At 38.1% G+C, this 18,791-nt stretch overlaps 2 protein-coding genes across 3 annotated transcripts in view; one reads left to right on the top strand and one right to left on the bottom strand.

Annotated features, from left to right (window-relative positions):
* Positions 1–9,045: 9,045 nt before the first annotated feature.
* Positions 9,046–16,694, bottom strand: tmem167a (transmembrane protein 167A). The gene is made up of 4 exons (XM_086314086.1): positions 16,613–16,694; positions 14,032–14,141; positions 9,838–9,872; positions 9,046–9,720 (listed from the first exon to the last, which is right to left on the bottom strand). The coding sequence occupies exons 1-4, from the start codon at positions 16,613–16,615 to the stop codon at positions 9,650–9,652; spliced, it is 219 nt and encodes a 72-aa protein (XP_086170212.1). The 5' UTR covers positions 16,616–16,694; the 3' UTR covers positions 9,046–9,649.
* LOC147317278 (DNA repair protein XRCC4-like) overlaps positions 16,624–18,791 on the top strand; it is a 25,423-nt gene continuing 23,255 nt past the window's right edge. For both annotated transcript variants that reach the window (XM_086314084.1, XM_086314083.1), the window contains exon 1: positions 16,624–16,777. In XM_086314084.1, the coding sequence (XP_086170210.1) occupies positions 16,624–16,777 (154 nt within the window). The remainder of the gene's footprint in view (positions 16,778–18,791) is intronic.

The raw sequence follows: 18,791 nt of genomic DNA, 5'->3' as shown, positions 1-18,791 counted from the left end.
TACACTATATGGACAAAAGTATTGGGAAACACTCTTAATCTATGAATTGACCTATTATGGAATCAACATCTTCAGGCCACGGGTTTCCATGTTTAGGTACTTTGGTCCATATTTTGTGCAATCAATCGCATGTATGAGTGTTAACTTCAGTACAAAGTTGATTTGAGGGTGTAAAAGTCTCTCACCTGTTTTGACTGTTATCTTCTCTAGTTTGTTTTGGCTAATTTGCCATGGTTGGCATAGAAGGCTGCCTGTTGCCCAGTTGTAGGTTGTTACTGGTGGGGGTCAGGATAGCCCTTCCATGGTTGAACTCTGTAAGTATAAATAGTAGGGTTATTAGGTAGTATTAAGTAGTATTCGCTACTTTTCTTTACAGCTTTAATCTAAGAATGATTGTAGACGTCAGCAGGGTTAACTTGTCAAGTCAGACTTCCTGATTTAATAAACAGTTTTTTAAGTGTCAGTCTGAACAGTAATAATGTATAAAACATGTTTCTGAAACTGATAGGGTTCAGTTATCTTCATTCATTCAGTTATCCTTGTTGCATCTGTGGCTAAAGGTATTTTTAGCACTATTAAGTGCTTCTTAAGAAGCGGATGAATCGAGGATCCCATTGTTTTCTTTGTGAATCACTTTGTGTATCAGATGCTCCATTTTCTTTGCCATCTACCTCAGCACGGGCACGTTTCAGAAGTGGTGGCCTTTCCTGCTTGGTTTCAACTCAAAGTAATATTTAAAAATCAGTGCCATGACCCCAGTATGCGTGACTGATTTGATGCTTAAGCTATCCAGGCACTGAGTTTGTTTGGGGAATAAGGCGAGGTCATCCTGCAATGTATGTGCTAAATGATCCTGTTATGAAAATAGATAAATAAAAAGGGAACACAGTTTACACTTTGGATTATTACTCACCCTTTTACTTCTGTGATCTGACAAGCTTGTGTTAAAAAGTCCCGGAGAAAAAGATTTGTTTCATGGATACGTTTTCTTAACAAACAGTTTGAGGAAATAAAGCTATCAGAGTGCAAGTGATATTTGGAAACTCTTCGTACGCATGGTTTTGAGCTTCCCACGACAAGATTTCTGTTCTGTGTATTGAAGGTTCATTTAAACATGACGCGCATGACGTGCTGATTCTTCCAACTTGCACCAGGGAAAGAGGTCAGACAGACTACAGTTTCATGAGAATGAAATTTACTTTTGTTACAGCAACTGAAATTTTTATGGAATACTTCTGCTACTACTACTGTTATACTAATAAAAGCTTTTTTTTTTTTTTATCCACAAGGGGTCTGCCAAATCAAACACACAAAGTTATCAGCATGTTTGATTTATCTGATTTTTATGCCGGATACTCTTCCTGACACAACCCCAGAGGGATTTGTGTTTCCTTTCAACATCAAAACAGGGATCTTATGTTTGTTAGGCAACTATTACCACTAATAATAACAATGATAATGTTTTAGAGGCGTGGTCCCGCTCCTGATATTCAGATAATTTCTCTCCAAACCTTTGACTGACAGACGTGATGACAGCCTTAGCCATTTACTGCCTGCTTGGCCTTCCCTCTGCTAATTGGACCTGTTTGAGCTGTTTGAGCCTTTTCATGGTATTATGTGAAAAATAACATGTTCTACTGTGTGGTGCAGACTGTTTTTTTTAGCACCAAATGGCACAAATGTGTGTCTGTGCATTGCAACTGTACATTTCGTGGTTACAACTTGCTAACTAAACCTGCTAATCTTGCTAACTAAAAACTCCCAAACTTCAAAAGACTCCAAAGAAAACCCTCCCAAAAAACTAACATGACTGCCCTTGAAATGCTTTTCAATACAGTCTACGGTAGAAAACCCAACCTGGCAATGAGCATGTCTATACTGTCCCTCTAGCTTTTTACTATTTCTCAGTTCTTTAGAAGAAAACAATACTCTGAGCATAGCATAACTGTTGTTTTCATTGCGCAACACCAAATCCTTTGGTTAACTGAGTGTGAAAATTGTGTGATTGCAGCCCTCTACGCCAGTGTTTTGTTGATTTTACTGTAAATTCAGCTGGAGTGCCAAAGTGTTGCAGGCCAGTAAATAAATCAAATCATAGGCTTGTATACTAATTAGAAACAGTTCTTATCTGTTAGACTTTTCATCAGTCTTATGAAGATGCTTGTTTTCTAAATTCCCACAGCCGTACTCCACGGGGTACAATTTCTGATACAGCTGGAGATTATTCATGTTATTATTTCTCAATTTGTGGCTACACCCATGAGTGTCACTCTAAGATGGGCATCTGACAGTTTTTGGGTTTTTTAAAATGTTTTTTTGTCAATGTTTACGTTGACCAGCTGTGTCTCACCACAGTTCTATGAGTTACACTTCTGTGATACATGTTACTTTGCCAGGAAGGGCCTTGTGGTTTCAATGAGTGTGGATACACTATGCATAATGCCAACATTAGTACAGGACTACAGTCCAACAACAAATATAATATTGTACAGCCTCCTTTTTAAAGAAAACCAATAAAACAGATGAAACACTAAGAGTCACTTAAAGTCAGACCAGTTGAAGGCTGAGGGAAATGTCCCTGCAAAGAGGATTATAGACCAATAAAGTGAGTTATGGTTATGTGGGAGAGTCGTGATAAATCAAAGATGTTTACAGAGTCTTCTTGTGGATGTAGGAGAATCTTAATTGTACCGTGCACAAGATATTCAGCTGCTTTCCACATAGCACTGTGCAACCCCTAATATTTAAAACTCAGTAAATATACAAGAATCAACTTATTTCTGAGTTCTGCACACCAGGATTTATTATGTGTCTTGTGTGTCTTGAAAATCTTGTTTACTACAGGCAGCACAGCTAGTATTATTTTCACCTCGTGAAACTGTGTGTTTGTGACAGATGGCCAGATGTGGTCCTTATGACATCTACTCTAATGGGAATTTAACCAATGGTAGTTTTATGCAGTTTGGTAGGTGTTCATAAGCCCATCTGTCAGAGAACCAATTTTTCAACACTAACCCTGCAAAATACAGTCACAAAGCTTTACAGCTGTATAAACCTGATTCTCTGCACTGCCAGAGAAATATGAACAATCAGGTGAACTCAGGCATGACTTGCTGTGTAATCACAAGTAATTAAGTACAATTGCCTCCATTTGTGATTTGTTTCCTACAAACAATGCTGGAATAAATATTGGTTGGAGCGAGGCGTCATCAAGTGCTCATGAAACAGCTACATGTGGATGTATGCGCTGACCCCACACCTGTATATCATAAGAGCGCTAACATTTGTTCAGATCTGCTGTACTTATGTCTGATATCCTTCTTTATCACCAGGGTTCACTCAGCTGTACAAGTGCAAGCTGTTACAGTATCTGTGTTGTTCCATCCTCCACACGGTTCCTATGGCAGCTTTGAGGGTTGAAGTGGAAGAGCTCACATCCCCACTCATTACTGGAAACATGCCTGCTGGACTTCTGTGACCGTCTCATCTGCCAAAGTGGAAAAACTGTTTGGTTTTCCTAGAAGTGATAGAGGAACTCAAACTCTTCAACCACTTTGCACTACGCATTCACGTGTTTCTGAAGCATAGCATATTTACATGTTTTCAGACAGTTTGGTCATTATCCCGGGGGAAATGGTGGTACTATAAACTGGAGTTATATGCTCAATATTCAGTTTAAAATGTAAATACAAGAATGTTGAAAAAAAAAAAAACCAGTCACGGTGGGAATGAACAGGACATTTTTCAGATGCTTTCATGGTTTTGTGATTTTGAATACACCTTCACTGCAAAATAAAATGCATCATACTTCATAAAAATACAGTGACTAAAGCCTTGAGATTGCCACATTTGCACATAGATTTATGGGCAAAATATTAATTGAACAGTTAGCATAAAACGTTTACTGTGCTTATAGCAAAGTACAAAAAAGGGTGACTTTGATGAAGTGAACTGATTCATTGTTGATAACCAGAATATGTAGAGCAAAACCATTTTTTTCTGAACAAGAAAAATTGAGCCTTGGTCACTACCAAGTTGTGTTAGGTACTTACACATACAGTGTAAAAGTAATGTATAGGTATGTATATATAACGGTGTAAATAACTGGTCCAAATGGCTACATATAATTTCCAGTGTTTCCACTTTATATTAATATGCAAAGACTCACGCAAGTGAGCCAGTATCACTGCAAATGGGAACACTTTAATCAAAATGTGGACACAAGTGGTCAAAACCACACTGTAAACCTTCAAACTCCTGTTGTTTAATTTGGCTGGTTATGAAGTCACTTTTCAGTGAATGTTTACTTCATGTCATTATTAACTCAGCCAAAGATGTTGGGCTTTCCAGATCTGTGGAACTGCCTTGGCGTGCAGAGACTCCTCCTGCTGCAGGTTAACAAGCCAGGCTGAGATGTCCCAATGAAGAAACTGTGCCACCTTCAAAGGAGACACATATTGGCCACAGTGGCCACAGGAGTGAGTTAAAAATTTTCCTTATAGCATTGCTGGTAAAAATGACTGCATGTGGAAGACGTTAGAGTGATTAAAAATATTGACTCTACATAAAATAAAGTTTCAAGTACATACCTGATTAAAACATCCAGCGTCCACAATGGGATCATTCACACAAATTGTCATCAGGCAGGTGACTGACCCAGACTTGCCCTACTTAGAGGATATTGGTGTCCTTTAGCTACCAAAGTCGTTTACTTGTCATTTGTGCTCTCGTGGGCAGAAAACAGTTTGGATCTTTCTAATGAAGAAGTGAGGACAGAACAAAGGGTTTATAAAAAGAATGTGATGTCAAGCATTTTTAATCATAATAATGAAGCCTTTGTAATCCTTTATGTCTAAAAGTTTGGTTGTGTGTCTCAAGCTAGAAGCAGCCACAAGAGAGAAATTACCCCCGTAGGTATCAGTAAACCAAGAAGCCTCAGGTTTTTAGATATATAATCAAGAAAGAAAATATAGGGCCAAAGGGAGACTGATCACAGAGATACACCAATAAGGAATAATCCACTACTCGTGAATGTTTCCCTCCTTTACTCCCTGTCATTATCTTGCTGACATTCTCACCCTCCGGCCATCTCCTGTGCAGCTTTCTTTCTCTCCATTCATCTTTACCTTCCTTTACAGAACTGATTCAAACAGGCTCCACTGAAGATTTTAAGGGTCAAGGTCTGTTTGGACACTTCTGGTTTGCTCAGCAGGAGATGGCAAAGACTTTAACGGCCTGATTGCCTTTGAAGTCCACAAAATGACAGCAACCTCTCCAATATGATCAAAGGAGGACAGAGGCAACACAATTAGAGTAATGTGCTTTGAATATTCTCCTTGTTGACTAATGATGTCAAAAAAGTACTTATGATGTGAACTATTACAAAATTCTCTTGAGGGAAAATTCTGGAAAACACAATAGTATATTAATATGAATTTTACATTGCCCAGAAACATTATAATGAAAAAAATACCTCACCAATCAAACAAACAAGCAAAACCAGAAATCAGTGAGTTCTATTTTCAGTCATTTTAACTTCATTTCCATTGAAAGGTAGAAGGGGGATTTTGGAATAGATGTCTAAATTTAATGGCCTTTCAATACATGTCTCTGGCTACTCCTCTAACTTTGCCGGTTTACAAAGGTTAAATATATTTTTAAAAGTTAATATGCAAGTGTAGTTAAGATACGATAATCATAGGTATGAATGTTATGGTAAATTTAGGCTTGCAATGATTTCTTTGAACTGTTCTTTTTTTTTTTTGGAGTGGACTGATTGTACAGGATACATCTTAGATGACTTTAAAAAGCAAGAATTGGGTCCAAAAAGGTTGAATGGGGTTTTTCTGGAATCCACACAGGCTCAAATATATACATACACCCAGACTAATATTTGGATAAACGTCACTTAGTAAACTGCACAGTAACCAGATGCTATCAACAAACTTCTGGCATAAGTCTGGTAGGATATTTGACCACTGTTTATGAAAGCATTGATACAGTTCATTTAAATTGGTTGGTTTTCTGACACAGACCCCACTTTTAAGCATAGTCCACAAATTCTCAATAGTGCTGAGCTCAGGGCTTTGGGAAGGCCATTCCAGAAGCTTAATGTTAGCCTGCTTTATCCATTCTATGACCAGTTTTGATATGTGTCTTGGGTCACTGTCTTACTGGAACATCCAATTGTGTCCAAGTTTCAACTGTCTAGCTGTTGATTTGAAATGAAGTTGAAGAATTTGGTGGTAGTCTTCGTTCTTCACTATTCTATCCACTTTTTGCAATGTACCAGCATCAGTGGCAGCAAAACAGCCACAGAGCATGATGCTAATGATGCTACCACCACTGTGCTTTAAAGCTTGTATAGTGTTCTGAAAGCCTTCCTGTTACTCCTCTGAGCATACTTTTTGTTATTGTGGCCAAATAGCTCAATCTCATCTGACCAGTAAAAAGTTCTTTGTTGGTCAGCGCCCTCTCAGTCCATAGTGACTGTAGACAGTGACGCTGGTGTTCCAGCAGTTTACAGCATGTTTGAGCCTTGGTGGTTCCTGGGCTGTTTTTGGACATCCTAACACATTTCTTGTCATGGGAGGGTGACAGTTTAGGTCTGAATAACTTATACTTACACATCATTGTTTAAACTGATGATCTTGAAATACCCTGTCATTAACAAATGGCGCCAAGAGATCTTCCCAACTTGTAAAATACACAGTTCTTCTTCTTATATCAACTTCCTTGGACTTTCCCATTGTTCTTAGTACCGTCAAAACAAATCACTTTTGTGCTGGCAAACAGAAAGCACCAGTTGTAATAAATCATGATCACCAATGTGAAGTTAATATGCCTTGGCTTTGTCAAAATAACACTCTTAATAGAACCTTCAGCATCATTTATTAAAAGATTTAAGTGAGTGAGTCTGTATCTAAACTTTTGACCCTGTGTGAATTAGAGAAAATCTAATGTAAATCCAAACTTGTATACCAAATTCTTGTTTTTTAAAGTCATGAAAGATGTGTGATTACAATCATTGCACCCTAGAAAAAAGAGCAGTTCAAAGAAATCATTACAACCCCGAAATTACCACGACATTCATGCCCATGAAGAGTGAATGTAAACTTCTGACCACAACTGTAACTTTGTATAGGATATACAGAAATAGCAAGTCTGTAACTAGGATTGTTTAAATACTGAGGGCACGAGTTAAAAGTTTATCCGTTCAGTTCTGACACTGTAAATAGATACAAGGTGCCTTTTGAAAAGTAGAATCAGCTCCCAAAAATTGTTATTGTTTAAATGCTAAAAAAAGATGTCTGACATTTACAGTCTCACTTTGAATTCACTATCCTGGCCTTTTATAGTAAAAGCTTTATTTTTTCTAATTAGAACAGCGATACATCAAATCATGAGGGAATCAATACTTGGATCTTTTTTTTCTTCTTCTGTTCACATGGCAGACAGAGACGCTTTATGATGTCACCATAACATCACATTTTATTTAGCAGTCAGTTAAATGAGTTTGCTTCACATTGTTAAGCACAGTTAGTTTAGACTGTTTGGTTGCCATGCCGCGGCTGGTGGAGCCGAGAAATAAACATAACTTTTAAGGACAGAGGCAATGATGCTCAGCAGATGACATTTAAAACAGAATTCTGACATAAGAAACAGGACTATTTTTGTGCCCTTTGCCATTTGGCATCCCCTTTAATCAATCCTGATCAGCCAATTCAAACAGAAAAATCAGAGCATGCATTAAGTGAGCGAAGTCCTAAAGTTTTTTTAGGCATCAATTCACTGCACTTCTGCCAGATGTTCATTGCTCATTGCTTGGCAAATGTTTCCATAGCTTATGGGAGATTAGGAATAATGATCTTGACCCAAAAAGAAAAGAACAATTATATGTTTAGTTTGATTTTTGTCCCCAATTACCCTACCAGAGCAGTATACAGCTGCCTACCGCCAGTTTACGAGTTATTTCTTCCATCTTTCCTGCATGTAATTGAACCAGTGATAACAGCTCCTATCATCAGCTGAAGCAAGGAGCATCAGTTCTTCCATAGTGTCTTCCTTTCATCACCCAAGACATTAGCTCAGTTCATTGACCCAGTGATATCCTTCGTACCAGTATCTCTGTTCCCCCAAATAGAAACGGAGGACTGCTCCGCTGTGTCTGCTCTATCTGCGTCATGGCCTGATAATCACAAATTTACCAGAAGGCTTGATGCTTTATCTCAACCGAGGAGAGCTAAAACGGTTGCACACCAATATAGGATCTATGTTCTCTAACAGGGAGTCTGGATCTGGATACTCATCAAGGGGGTGTGTGACTACAAGTGTTCTTCTTTAGTCTCATCCTCTGTACCCATAAACAGGGAGAAAATGTGTGAATAACTTTAACCCCCCCCCTTCATATTTTCATGAGAAACCCACAATGCAGTTGTACTATTTCCTGAAACAATACCAGGCCAGCATTTCTTAGGATTTCACCAATTGGTCAAATTCTGTGGCTGACAAAACTTGTCAAGGCTTTTTCATAAGGACTTTATAATTTAAGCCTGTTGCAGGCAGTTTTATGATGTGGTCACATGTGGAATTTTGGTTTCATGCAATTTATCTTGTACACAGTTCAAAGATGAAATTACCAGAATTTGTCTAAATAAGCAATCACACATAGTTGTAACTTTTCTAACATATTCTGGATCTGTTTCAGAGGCTACTAAATTTTCTCCAGATTTTTAAAGCAGAACTTTTTAAGGTTTTCTTAGTATGAATGAAACCAAAGCTTTCCAGCTTTTTTTGCACAAAACCTTGCCAAGATGGGTGTTCACTGCAAAGTTTAAGAGGTTATCACAAACTCTTGACCCTCTAAACAGCTCTAAAAAGATTCTTGCATGTTTATAAATAAGTACTTAAATAGTAAAGAATGACACAAATCTATCATCAACACGTATTTACCATGTTTGAAGTCATAATTACTGACACTTTGTACAATGTGGCAGAAAACATGAATCATAAGCTTTGTTAAAAAAGAAAAACTTAAAACCACACTTCCAAAAAAAAGGGACTTTAATAAATAGCTGCAAACCAACTGACATTAAAAACATCAGTAGCTCTTTGAGGCAAAAATGTAGGACAACTAGACACCTGAAGAGCTTTAATACCATTTTGTTTGCTGTACCCACCATTTTCAACTCAACAAACAGGAAGGTAACAAATATAAGTCAGCATGTAAATCCCTTAACAGATTAAACATTTATTGGGGTCCTCTTTGTGAAGAATTTCAAACAGATTAATCAGCTCCTTATAGTGACACAAAATGATGGAAAAAATCTGTTTGAAATGTTTAGACAAACTGTATCATTTGATCCCACAAATAGCAGATAACAGAAAAGCGGTACACTTGTTCCTCCCACACACACACTTAAACGTACAGACCTGGAAGTCTGTGGAGGGATTCACACAAATGCTATCAGCTAACCCCCTCCTCCATACACGGGCTCTCCGTGACTCAGTACGTGATGTCAGGTCTCTCTTTTTACATTATCTAACTGATAAGCAAAGGAGGTCTTATTGTGCTTCTAGGATCATCCTGTCCATGTCTTCGTGTCTCTCCATTTCTCCAATGTTTCCATTAGTGGGTTTCTTTAGATTGCTACTGTAGGAACAGTATACTAAAAGCCATGATGACACAGCAGCAGGCCACCCACGGACTCTTCCGCTCACCTGGAGAAATGCAATAGTGCAGTGTTTAGGCTTTGTCAGGAAACATTTCTGCATGCATGTATGAATAACAATATGACAAAGTAAAAAAAAAACTATATGGGGCAGTCATAGGCTTACCTATTCTGGCACACTTCCAAAAAATTCCTAGAAGCCTAAAAAGTAAAGGAATTACAAACATTACAAACAGGAACTCTGATATTAAAAGCTCAAAGACCTGTGATGATATGTGCACATACAGCAACAGAGGTACTCCACAAAACCCAAGCAGCCATCGGATGTCAAGTTCCATGTGAGGAATTTACAACGTAGAGGGAAAAGACGAACAGCAGGACATCTCATATGGATTGAGCACTGAGGCAAATGGGACATTTTCACTTCTTTTGAGAGCTCTGTGTGTCTCTGCATTTAAAGCAAACTTTTTAAACTTTCATTCTCACCAGATGGTGTCAGCATCCCATTGTACAATTTTTTCCTCAAAGTTGTCTCTGTATAACAGTTACATTTTGTACACTTGAAGCTAAGATTTGTTTTTGAGTGTACTGCTATTTTTCTTTATAAAACACATATTTTCTTGGAGATGGTATTCCCCTTAGATTTTGTGCCTTTCCCTACCACACAAGAATTATCTGCGAAATGTGTGGCATCAAATCAACCCAAATAATGTCTCATGCCTCAGTCAACAAATCAATCAAGGGGGAAAACTATTAAATCATCCCATATGACATTCTCAGTCTCAAGCGCTTGTCTGAACAGGATGTCCCTCCCTTTTCCAATGCTGTGTGTATGTGAGTGAAACTGTTTCTGGGATTTGCCAGATTTATTAGAAATGAATTACAGAACTTATACAGCCAAGAATAATGTTGATCCTGAAATTATAAAAATCTGCTTTACTTCTGCTACTTTACTGGCCTTAATAAGCAGCTTCTTATTAACCAAGTGTTTTGGACAGACAAGCCTTACTTGATAAAGGAACGACTTTAATATGAGCAAAAATACAGGCGTAAATTACTTGAAGTGCACCATTTCTATTATGAAAACTGACGGCGTCAGAACCTTAAAGGATGTTCACTTATCATTGGTGGTGTGTGTCTATCAACAATTGCCATTGCTCAGTGTGGACAGAGTAAGACGAGGACAGCAATCCCCTTGCGACTAGGAAAAATCTGGAACTGATTGCAAGTAGTTGTGGTATCCAAGTGGTCACCCCACCGACCTTTTGATTCCAAGTCTATTGCAAAGCTCACCTGGTAGGAGGCAACTTGTTTCCAAACAATCGCAGTCTGTAGCAATGAGCAAACTCATCTGTGAAACATCTTTTTGCAATGGGCTGCTTGACTCAATTGGTCGTCTTAGGGTGTTTTCACACCTGCGCTGTTTAGTCTGTTTAAATTGAGCTCAGGTTCATTTTCCCCCTTGGTAAGATTTGTTTGTGCAGTTGTGAAGACAGTAACCGCACTTGGGTGCCATTCAAAACAACCACACCGGAGGAGGAGGAGGTGGTCTCGGTGCATTTCCAAACAAGCACCAGAGCGGTTTGTTTATGGTGCGAGCGTGATCTGACCCCAAACTGGACCAACCACCAGCTGTATGCTGAAAGTTTGAACTAAAAAACATTAGTTTGCAATGCATTCTTTGTATTCTTAATGTGGGGAGGTTTTATATATGTGCAGGTCTGTACGGTCTAGCAACTAGCCAAGAAATCAATGTAAATTCTCAGTTTTCTCACACTGCATCTTCCTCCTATATTTAATTTGTTGCTCCTCTCCTGCCCCAGACACATCTGGCCAATGAATGGACTGAATATTTTCACAGTTTGCACTTCGCCTGGAGTTCTCTTGGACTTTTCTCTGTAAACCAAAACCACGGGGAAAAGCTACAAGTTTACAAACTCATCAACTGATCGGATCAGAGTAAATGAACAATAGTTGTGAAAACGCCCTCAGTTATATATAATAGCATGGTTGCTGATCACCTATGGCAATCTGCAGTTTAATTGCAGACCTGCTGCAACTACATCAGTATTTGTGGAAGAATTTCTGAATTTTTGTTAATGGGTTTCAGGCTAGAATCTGAATCCAAGAAGAAAATGTGAATTTATATGTGTGTAGATCACAGATTTGCAATTTACAACTACAGGGAGTGCAGAATTATTAGGCAAATGAGTATTTTGTCCACATCATCCTCTTCATGCATGTTGTCCTACTCCAAGCTGTATAGGCTCGAAAGCCTACTACCAACTAAGCATATTAGGTGATGTGCATCTCTGTAATGAGAAGGGGTGTGGTCTAATGACATCAACACCCTAGATCAGGTGTGCATAATTATTAGGCAACGTCCTTTCCTTTGGCAAAATGGGTCAAAAGAAGGACTTGACAGGCTCAGAAAAGTCAAAAATAGTGAGATATCTTGCAGAGGGATGCAGCAGTCTCAAAATTGCAAAGCTTCTGAAGCGTGATCATCGAACAATCAAGCGTTTCATTCAAAATAGTCAACAGGGTCACAAGAAGCGTGTGGAAAAACCAAGGTGCAAAATAACTGCCCATGAACTGAGAAAAGTCAAGCGTGCAGCTGCCAAGATGCCACTTGCCACCAGTTTGGTCATATTTCAGAGCTGCAACATCACTGGAGTGCCCAAAAGCACAAGGTGTGCAATACCCAGAGACATGGCCAAGGTAAGAAAGGCTGAAAGACAACCACCACTGAAAAAGACACACAAGCTGAAACGTCAAGACTGGGCCAAGAAATATCTCAAGACTGGTTTTTCTAAGGTTTTATGGACTGATGAAATGAGAGTGAGTCTTGATGGGCCAGATGGATGGGCCCGTGGCTGGATTGGTAAAGGGCAGAGAGCAGTCCGACTCAGACGCCAGCAAGGTGGAGGTGGAGTACTGGTTTGGGCTGGTATCATCAAAGATGAGCTTGTGGGGCCTTTTCGGGTTGAGGATGGAGTCAAGCTCAACTCCCAGTCCTACTGCCAGTTTCTGGAAGACACCTTCTTCAAGCAGTGGTACAGGAAGAAGTCTGCATCCTTCAAGAAAAACATGATTTTCATGCAGGACAATGCTCCATCACACGCGTCCAAGTACTCCACAGCGTGGCTGGCAAGAAAGGGTATAAAAGAAGAAAAACTAATGACATGGCCACCTTGTTCACCTGATCTGAACCCCATTGAGAACCTGTGGTCCATCATCAAATGTGAGATTTACAAGGAGGGAAAACAGTACACCTCTCTGAACAGTGTCTGGGAGGCTGTGGTTGCTGCTGCACGCAATGTTGATGGTGAACAGATCAAAACACTGACAGAATCCATGGATGGCAGGCTTTTGAGTGTCCTTGCAAAGAAAGGTGGCTATATTGGTCGCTGATTTGTTTTTGTTTTGTTTTTGAATGTCAGAAATGTATATTTGTGAATGTGGAGATGTTATATTGGTTTCACTGGTAAAAAGAAATAATTGAAATGGGTATATATTTGTTTTTTGTTAAGTTGCCTAATAATTATGCACAGTAATAGTCACCTGCACACACAGATATCCTCCTAAAATAGCTAAAACTAAAAACAAACTAAAAACTACTTCCAAAAACATTCAGCTTTGATATTAATGAGTTTTTTGGGTTCATTGAGAACATGGTTGTTGTTCAATAATAACATTATTCCTCAAAAATACAACTTGCCTAATAATTCTGCACTCCCTGTATGTATCACTGTTCATTGCTGTATTATCACAGACACAGCATGTAAATAGGCAACTTGATCTCATTTAATTGCAAGCTGATAGCAGACTGACTCTGATTTCAAAGATAATGAGTTTGCAAATTCATGGCATTTGGTCGCAATAACTGTTGTCTCCAGCCACAATTTTCCTGTTTTTACCAGCAGAAACACTGTAAGTGACTGCTGTGTAGAAATATTTCAGCAAGCACTGATTAAACTTGCAGAATCATTAGATTTGAATTTTCACTCTTCTACACTGCTCCAAGGCTCCACATTTAACTGTTGTCATATGCATGTGAATGTCTCCATCTATTCTGAAAGCATTAGACTGAAATTTACTGTTTTAACCTTACCTTTAATTTCTTGTAAGATGATCTATAATGTTATAGAACCACAATAATATACTTTACATACAGATTACCATTCTGAATTATTACATAGTGAAATGAAGAGTGATCAAGCAATTTGCCATTATTGCTGATAATGAACTTAGAAAAGATGAATGATTTAGTCATTTTGATCATTTATACTGCTCAAAAAGACAAAGATGGGAAGCCAATTAATCATGTCAGTGGTGATTTTTAAGTAGCCCATCTTACCCAGTCTTATTCTTGTCCAGCAGGCTGGGGGCCATTGCTCTGATGTAGGCACAGGTACAGATCAGGAGGAGAATCACAGTTAGCAGTGACTGGAAGTTGAAAATGGCTGACTGCAAGATGAAAGAGAATGATACATTTAGTACAGACATAATACAATATGTCATAACAATTTAAAAAAAGTGAACTCGTGACAGTTTTCTGTAATACTGATCTTCAGCTACGTGCAGAGAAGATAGCTGTTGTGCCAGTTGTTCACTTTGGTGCTGACTGACTGTGCAGAACGCTTTAGAGTTATTATATTGTCAAAAACTCAACTTAAAATCTGTTTTTTTATAATCTCATATTCAGAATTACACAGTGAAAGTGCATATGTAGACTTACTTACAAAATCAACTACGTGCCTAGAAGGTATTATGACCTCCCTCACAATCAATATCTTATACAGTACTCTGATTTGCCAAAATGAAGACCAAAGTCCAAATGGACTCAGTTAGTCCTTATCATCAAAAGGTGCAACACTTAAGATTTTCACTTCAAAACTGTTTTAGACATTAAAAAGATGAATAACAAAACTAGAAACAGACATGCCACTTATGAGAATAATTAACTGTTGCATTAAAACAATAGCTACTACAGTGTTCTACCACATATATAGATCGAACAGTCAGTGAATATACCGAGCCCACAGTCCAACATAAATGGGGAGAAAACAAAATTAGCTCCCCAGAGACTGTATTTTTCTCACACACAACCTGTGAGCCAACCCACTTCTTCTTGCTGATCACACTTTTTGTCAAACATGTTGAAGAATTGGCAGTCAATACATGAAACCTTGTAGACCACACAGACAGTACTTTGGACAGCTGTGGACACCAGGGACACATGAGTGCTCTTATCCTACCATTTTTTAGTCTGCTTGGAGGGAACATTTACAGTTGGTGCACTTGTAGACATAGTTGAAAAATCCACACTGTCACAACAAATTGAAAGGCACTCAGATGTCTGCACAGATCGTTGCACCGATGTAAGAATTGAAAGACGGTCGAGTTATGAATCAAACTTAGTTTCAGATACTAAGTGATTTTATTTGCTACTGCAAAAGAGCCTTTAGCCTTCTACAGAACAATGTACCTTGGAGATTGGCCTAGATAGATTAGAAAGGTTAACTAGTGGAAGCAATCCTGATTATTTTTCCCTGGAAAAAAAAAAGCAAGGTCGATCAATATTTATGTATTTGTTCATAACTCACCAGCAAACTGCAACTCATGTCCACATCCTAATCTAAGAAACAAGGTGTTTTGGAATTGAATCTGGTTTATTAAACACCCACACAGTAATTATCCAGTAATCTTCACCTTATATATTGCCAGTAATTTTGATCTTTGTATTCAACCATTTGAAAGAACTTTATCTACCATTGAGTTACAAGAGAACAACAGCTCACTCTTTTGTTCAGTTGGTGCTAACCAGCTAGTCCAAGCCTTTCATATTAGCTAGCTCACAGACCAGATTGGTAGTGCACCTGCAAGAACCAAGACCGGAATTTGCGTTCATCTGCAGGATGAGAAACTAAATGGAAAAACTGCTGATCATATTGGCCAGTCTTTCGCAATGTGAATGGCAATATTTACCATGTGCACCTCATTTTACAATGCATGTGCACTTATGATCAAATCAAAGGTAAATCTAAAGGAAGGACTTTGTTATTAATTTATAACTGTCTTAATCTTATGGCACGCCAAAGCAACCAAGGGACTCTGCAATAGATTCTAATCCAACTCCATTGCTCAAGTAGTGAGCATGATGAGTTTACAAGTACATTTAAGAACTAACATAGGATTTAAACAGGGGTATTTAAAGTCTATACCTTAAAATAACTTCGAGATTATGAACTGCTTCTATTGCTGAATTTATAATATCCCTCAATAACTCAAACTGTAATGCTGTTACAGAAAATAAGCATCATTTTACAACGACTTAACTGGTGTCGTACACGTAATGTTTAACTTTTAAAAATGAAATGTTATATAATTAACCACGTTCCCTGTTTCTGTTGGTTCATCATTTCATCATTATTCATCATTTAGGCCCTCTTAATAAACGCTCGTCTTTAAAATTCTACTTTATGGAAACAATTAATTTCACTGGTTACATATTCATTTACGAGTTTTAATTCGAAATACCCACGCATGCAGGCAGTAGTCCATGCTCCTTGTCTAGCTACGTGGCATACGCCTCAAAACACTACGATGCTAGCACTCGTCGTATTTAAAAAATCAGAGATAACTTGACTTTTCTAGCAAACGACTCCCAATGACACATCAGTGCGCGCACTCGATGAAATAAAAGTTTAATAGCATGAACGGAAACGTGACATTGTGGCTAGATTTGCTAAACTTTTAGCCTAACTCAGCTAACCACTATTAGCTCGGTAGTTTAACATTTACTGTATGTTCTACAAGCACAAGCTGCCATCACAGTTTATCACTGATACAGGTCATATCTCCAATACGTGCGATAAATAACGCTTAAACGTCGCTGCAAAAGATCAAAAAGATCTGCTTTAGCAAAACAAACTTACCATTTTTGTAAATGGGAATCAAAGCCACATCACACTTCCGCCTCCCTGGAACTTACGTAACGAAAGCGAAGCACGGTTTGCGTGACGTAAGGACGCACTGCGCTGTCGCTGATTGGCTCAAAGCACAAGAGTTGAAGGTTGAAACTACTGTCGAAGCTGTCAAGAGTGAGTGCTTCAATGATATCAGTTTCATAAAATAATTGCTTCATTTTCACATCGCAGTTGTTGGTCCACATAGTGCTAAGTTTTCGAAGAAGAATTTGTACTTCATTTGTAAGAACTAGAGGAAAATTCGAGTCGTCTATAACACGCTAATGACTCGGCGCCTTGCCATAGCGCCTATGCCACTGTGCTTTGTTCTATAATAATGCACACATAAAGTTATTTGAAGTCTAAGACGTCGGCACCTGCAGAGCCAGCTCGTTGCTAATGATAAAATCTATTCTGAACATATAAAGGAAAAATAGAAATGAACATTATTATACAATATTTAGATATTATACCCTCAAACTTGAGTACTAGCTTGAAAATACTTGAGAGTTGTTCAAGTCTGTAGACAGTAGTGTAGACTGTCTACAGACAAATGTGTTAAAACTATACTTTGCTAATTGGTATCATTCGTGGTGTGCTTGTCTTTGTTTTTAAAGTTTAATGTGCAAAAAATTACATTATATAGCTCATATTTCTCTCTTGGTGATGTAAGAGAGAAATTTTTGTGGTCCACTTTTCTCTCAAAGTTTTCACAATGATGTTCCCTCCCTCTCTAACCAGCCATGGCAGCATCTTAATTGCATTCAAACAGTGTTTCATAAATTTCCCCCCAGACATTTCCCTCCTCAGCACTCCTAGAAATTAGAAGAATAAATTTGTTTGCTCATTGTCTTAGACTGCTAATTATTTAGCTGTCTAAGACAATGTCTGCCTTCAGATGTGTTCCTAAGACAAAGAGATGGGCCGGGCTTACATGTAGGCTTACATTCCTCTTAATGTGGTCAAATTTATTTTCTTTTATATAGTTTACAGTGATCCATTTTGGCTACAGTACAATACATGCACATTTGATTACTGAAGTTAAATCAAGACTTGGTGTGGCCTTCTGTTTGTGAGATCTAAAATCAGGCCATATTTACATTTGCAAGAGTGAAACAGTCCTCAAGCTTTATTTTTTTAAAGATGTTTTTGACTTTTGGTTATTTTGAAACGGGATACTGGAAGTGTTACAGCAAGCTGACATCAGCGTGCTTGATGTCTGCTCCGACCTGATCCGGCTAATTTCACCAGAATACAAAGTACCTTTCTTTTGCAAACCACTTGTGTTGAGGTTTCTGTTATAAAACAAGTGGTTTACTGTAATAGTACTTATTTTTTCTGTAACCATATTATTAAGTTAGCAGAAAATGAACAAAAGAAAATTTGAAAAACTCCACTGCACTCGTTTTCTGTGATAATGGAGGCTGGCTTGCTTTGAACATATAATGTCTGCTTGCAGTAGTGGTTTCTGTTATGAAGAATCTGTCATGCCTTCATTATTCTTCCCATGGTTTTAGTGTCATCAAAACCAGCAGTAGGAGCACAGTTCTTAGTCCAGGTTCTTTCAAGTGAGTATGTTCACTTGAAAGAGAAGTAAATGCATTAACATACATTATGGCCCTAGTTACTATTCTTTAGTGGATCTGTGATTTTTTAGTTTCTTCTGTCTCTTCATTTTATCTTGAAGTGGCTGATTGATGTAGAGATCAGGGCTCCATTGGGACCATACTTTTTGTTGCAGGACTTTTTTTAAATTCTTGTTAGTGAAGAAATAGTTGTTCTTTATGATTCTTTGGGGTTTAGGGTTATTTTCACAGTGCAAAATGAATTAGAGATCAGTAGAGTTTGGGCTATTGGTATAGGAAAACTATTGTACAGTACTGAATATAAGTGGTACTTACCGGACACACTGCCATACGATATTTTCCCAATACTTCACTCACGATATACTATTGCGATTTTTAACATTTTGCAATATGCAGTATTATAATAACATATATTGCAATCCCCTTTTTAAAACTGCTAATTATGTACTCATCTGTTTTATCTCATAAGATAAAGTTATTAGTTCAGTTATTTTTCAGCTGCAAAATGAGACACTGTCACTGCCATAAGACAGAGGCAGTCTGCTATCAGTCTGCGGTCGAAT

Source organism: Aulonocara sp. 'chitande type north' Nkhata Bay, linkage group LG12 (genome assembly GCF_057382095.1).
Source record: "Aulonocara sp. 'chitande type north' Nkhata Bay isolate Kocher_YH1m ecotype deep benthic linkage group LG12, A_spYH_male_GT1.1, whole genome shotgun sequence".
Lineage (NCBI taxonomy): Eukaryota > Metazoa > Chordata > Actinopteri > Cichliformes > Cichlidae > Aulonocara > Aulonocara sp. 'chitande type north' Nkhata Bay.
Note: the sequence above shows the minus strand (reverse complement) of the source record. Positions and strands in the feature narration are given on the sequence as shown.

Coding starts and splice junctions, on each gene's coding strand:
- tmem167a (XM_086314086.1), bottom strand. Junction 9,873..14,031: donor CTGGACAAGAATAAGACTGG/GTAAGATGGGCT, acceptor TTTACTTTTTAG/GCTTCTAGGAATTTTTTGGA. Junction 9,721..9,837: donor TTGGAAGTGTGCCAGAATAG/GTAAGCCTATGA, acceptor GCATTTCTCCAG/GTGAGCGGAAGAGTCCGTGG.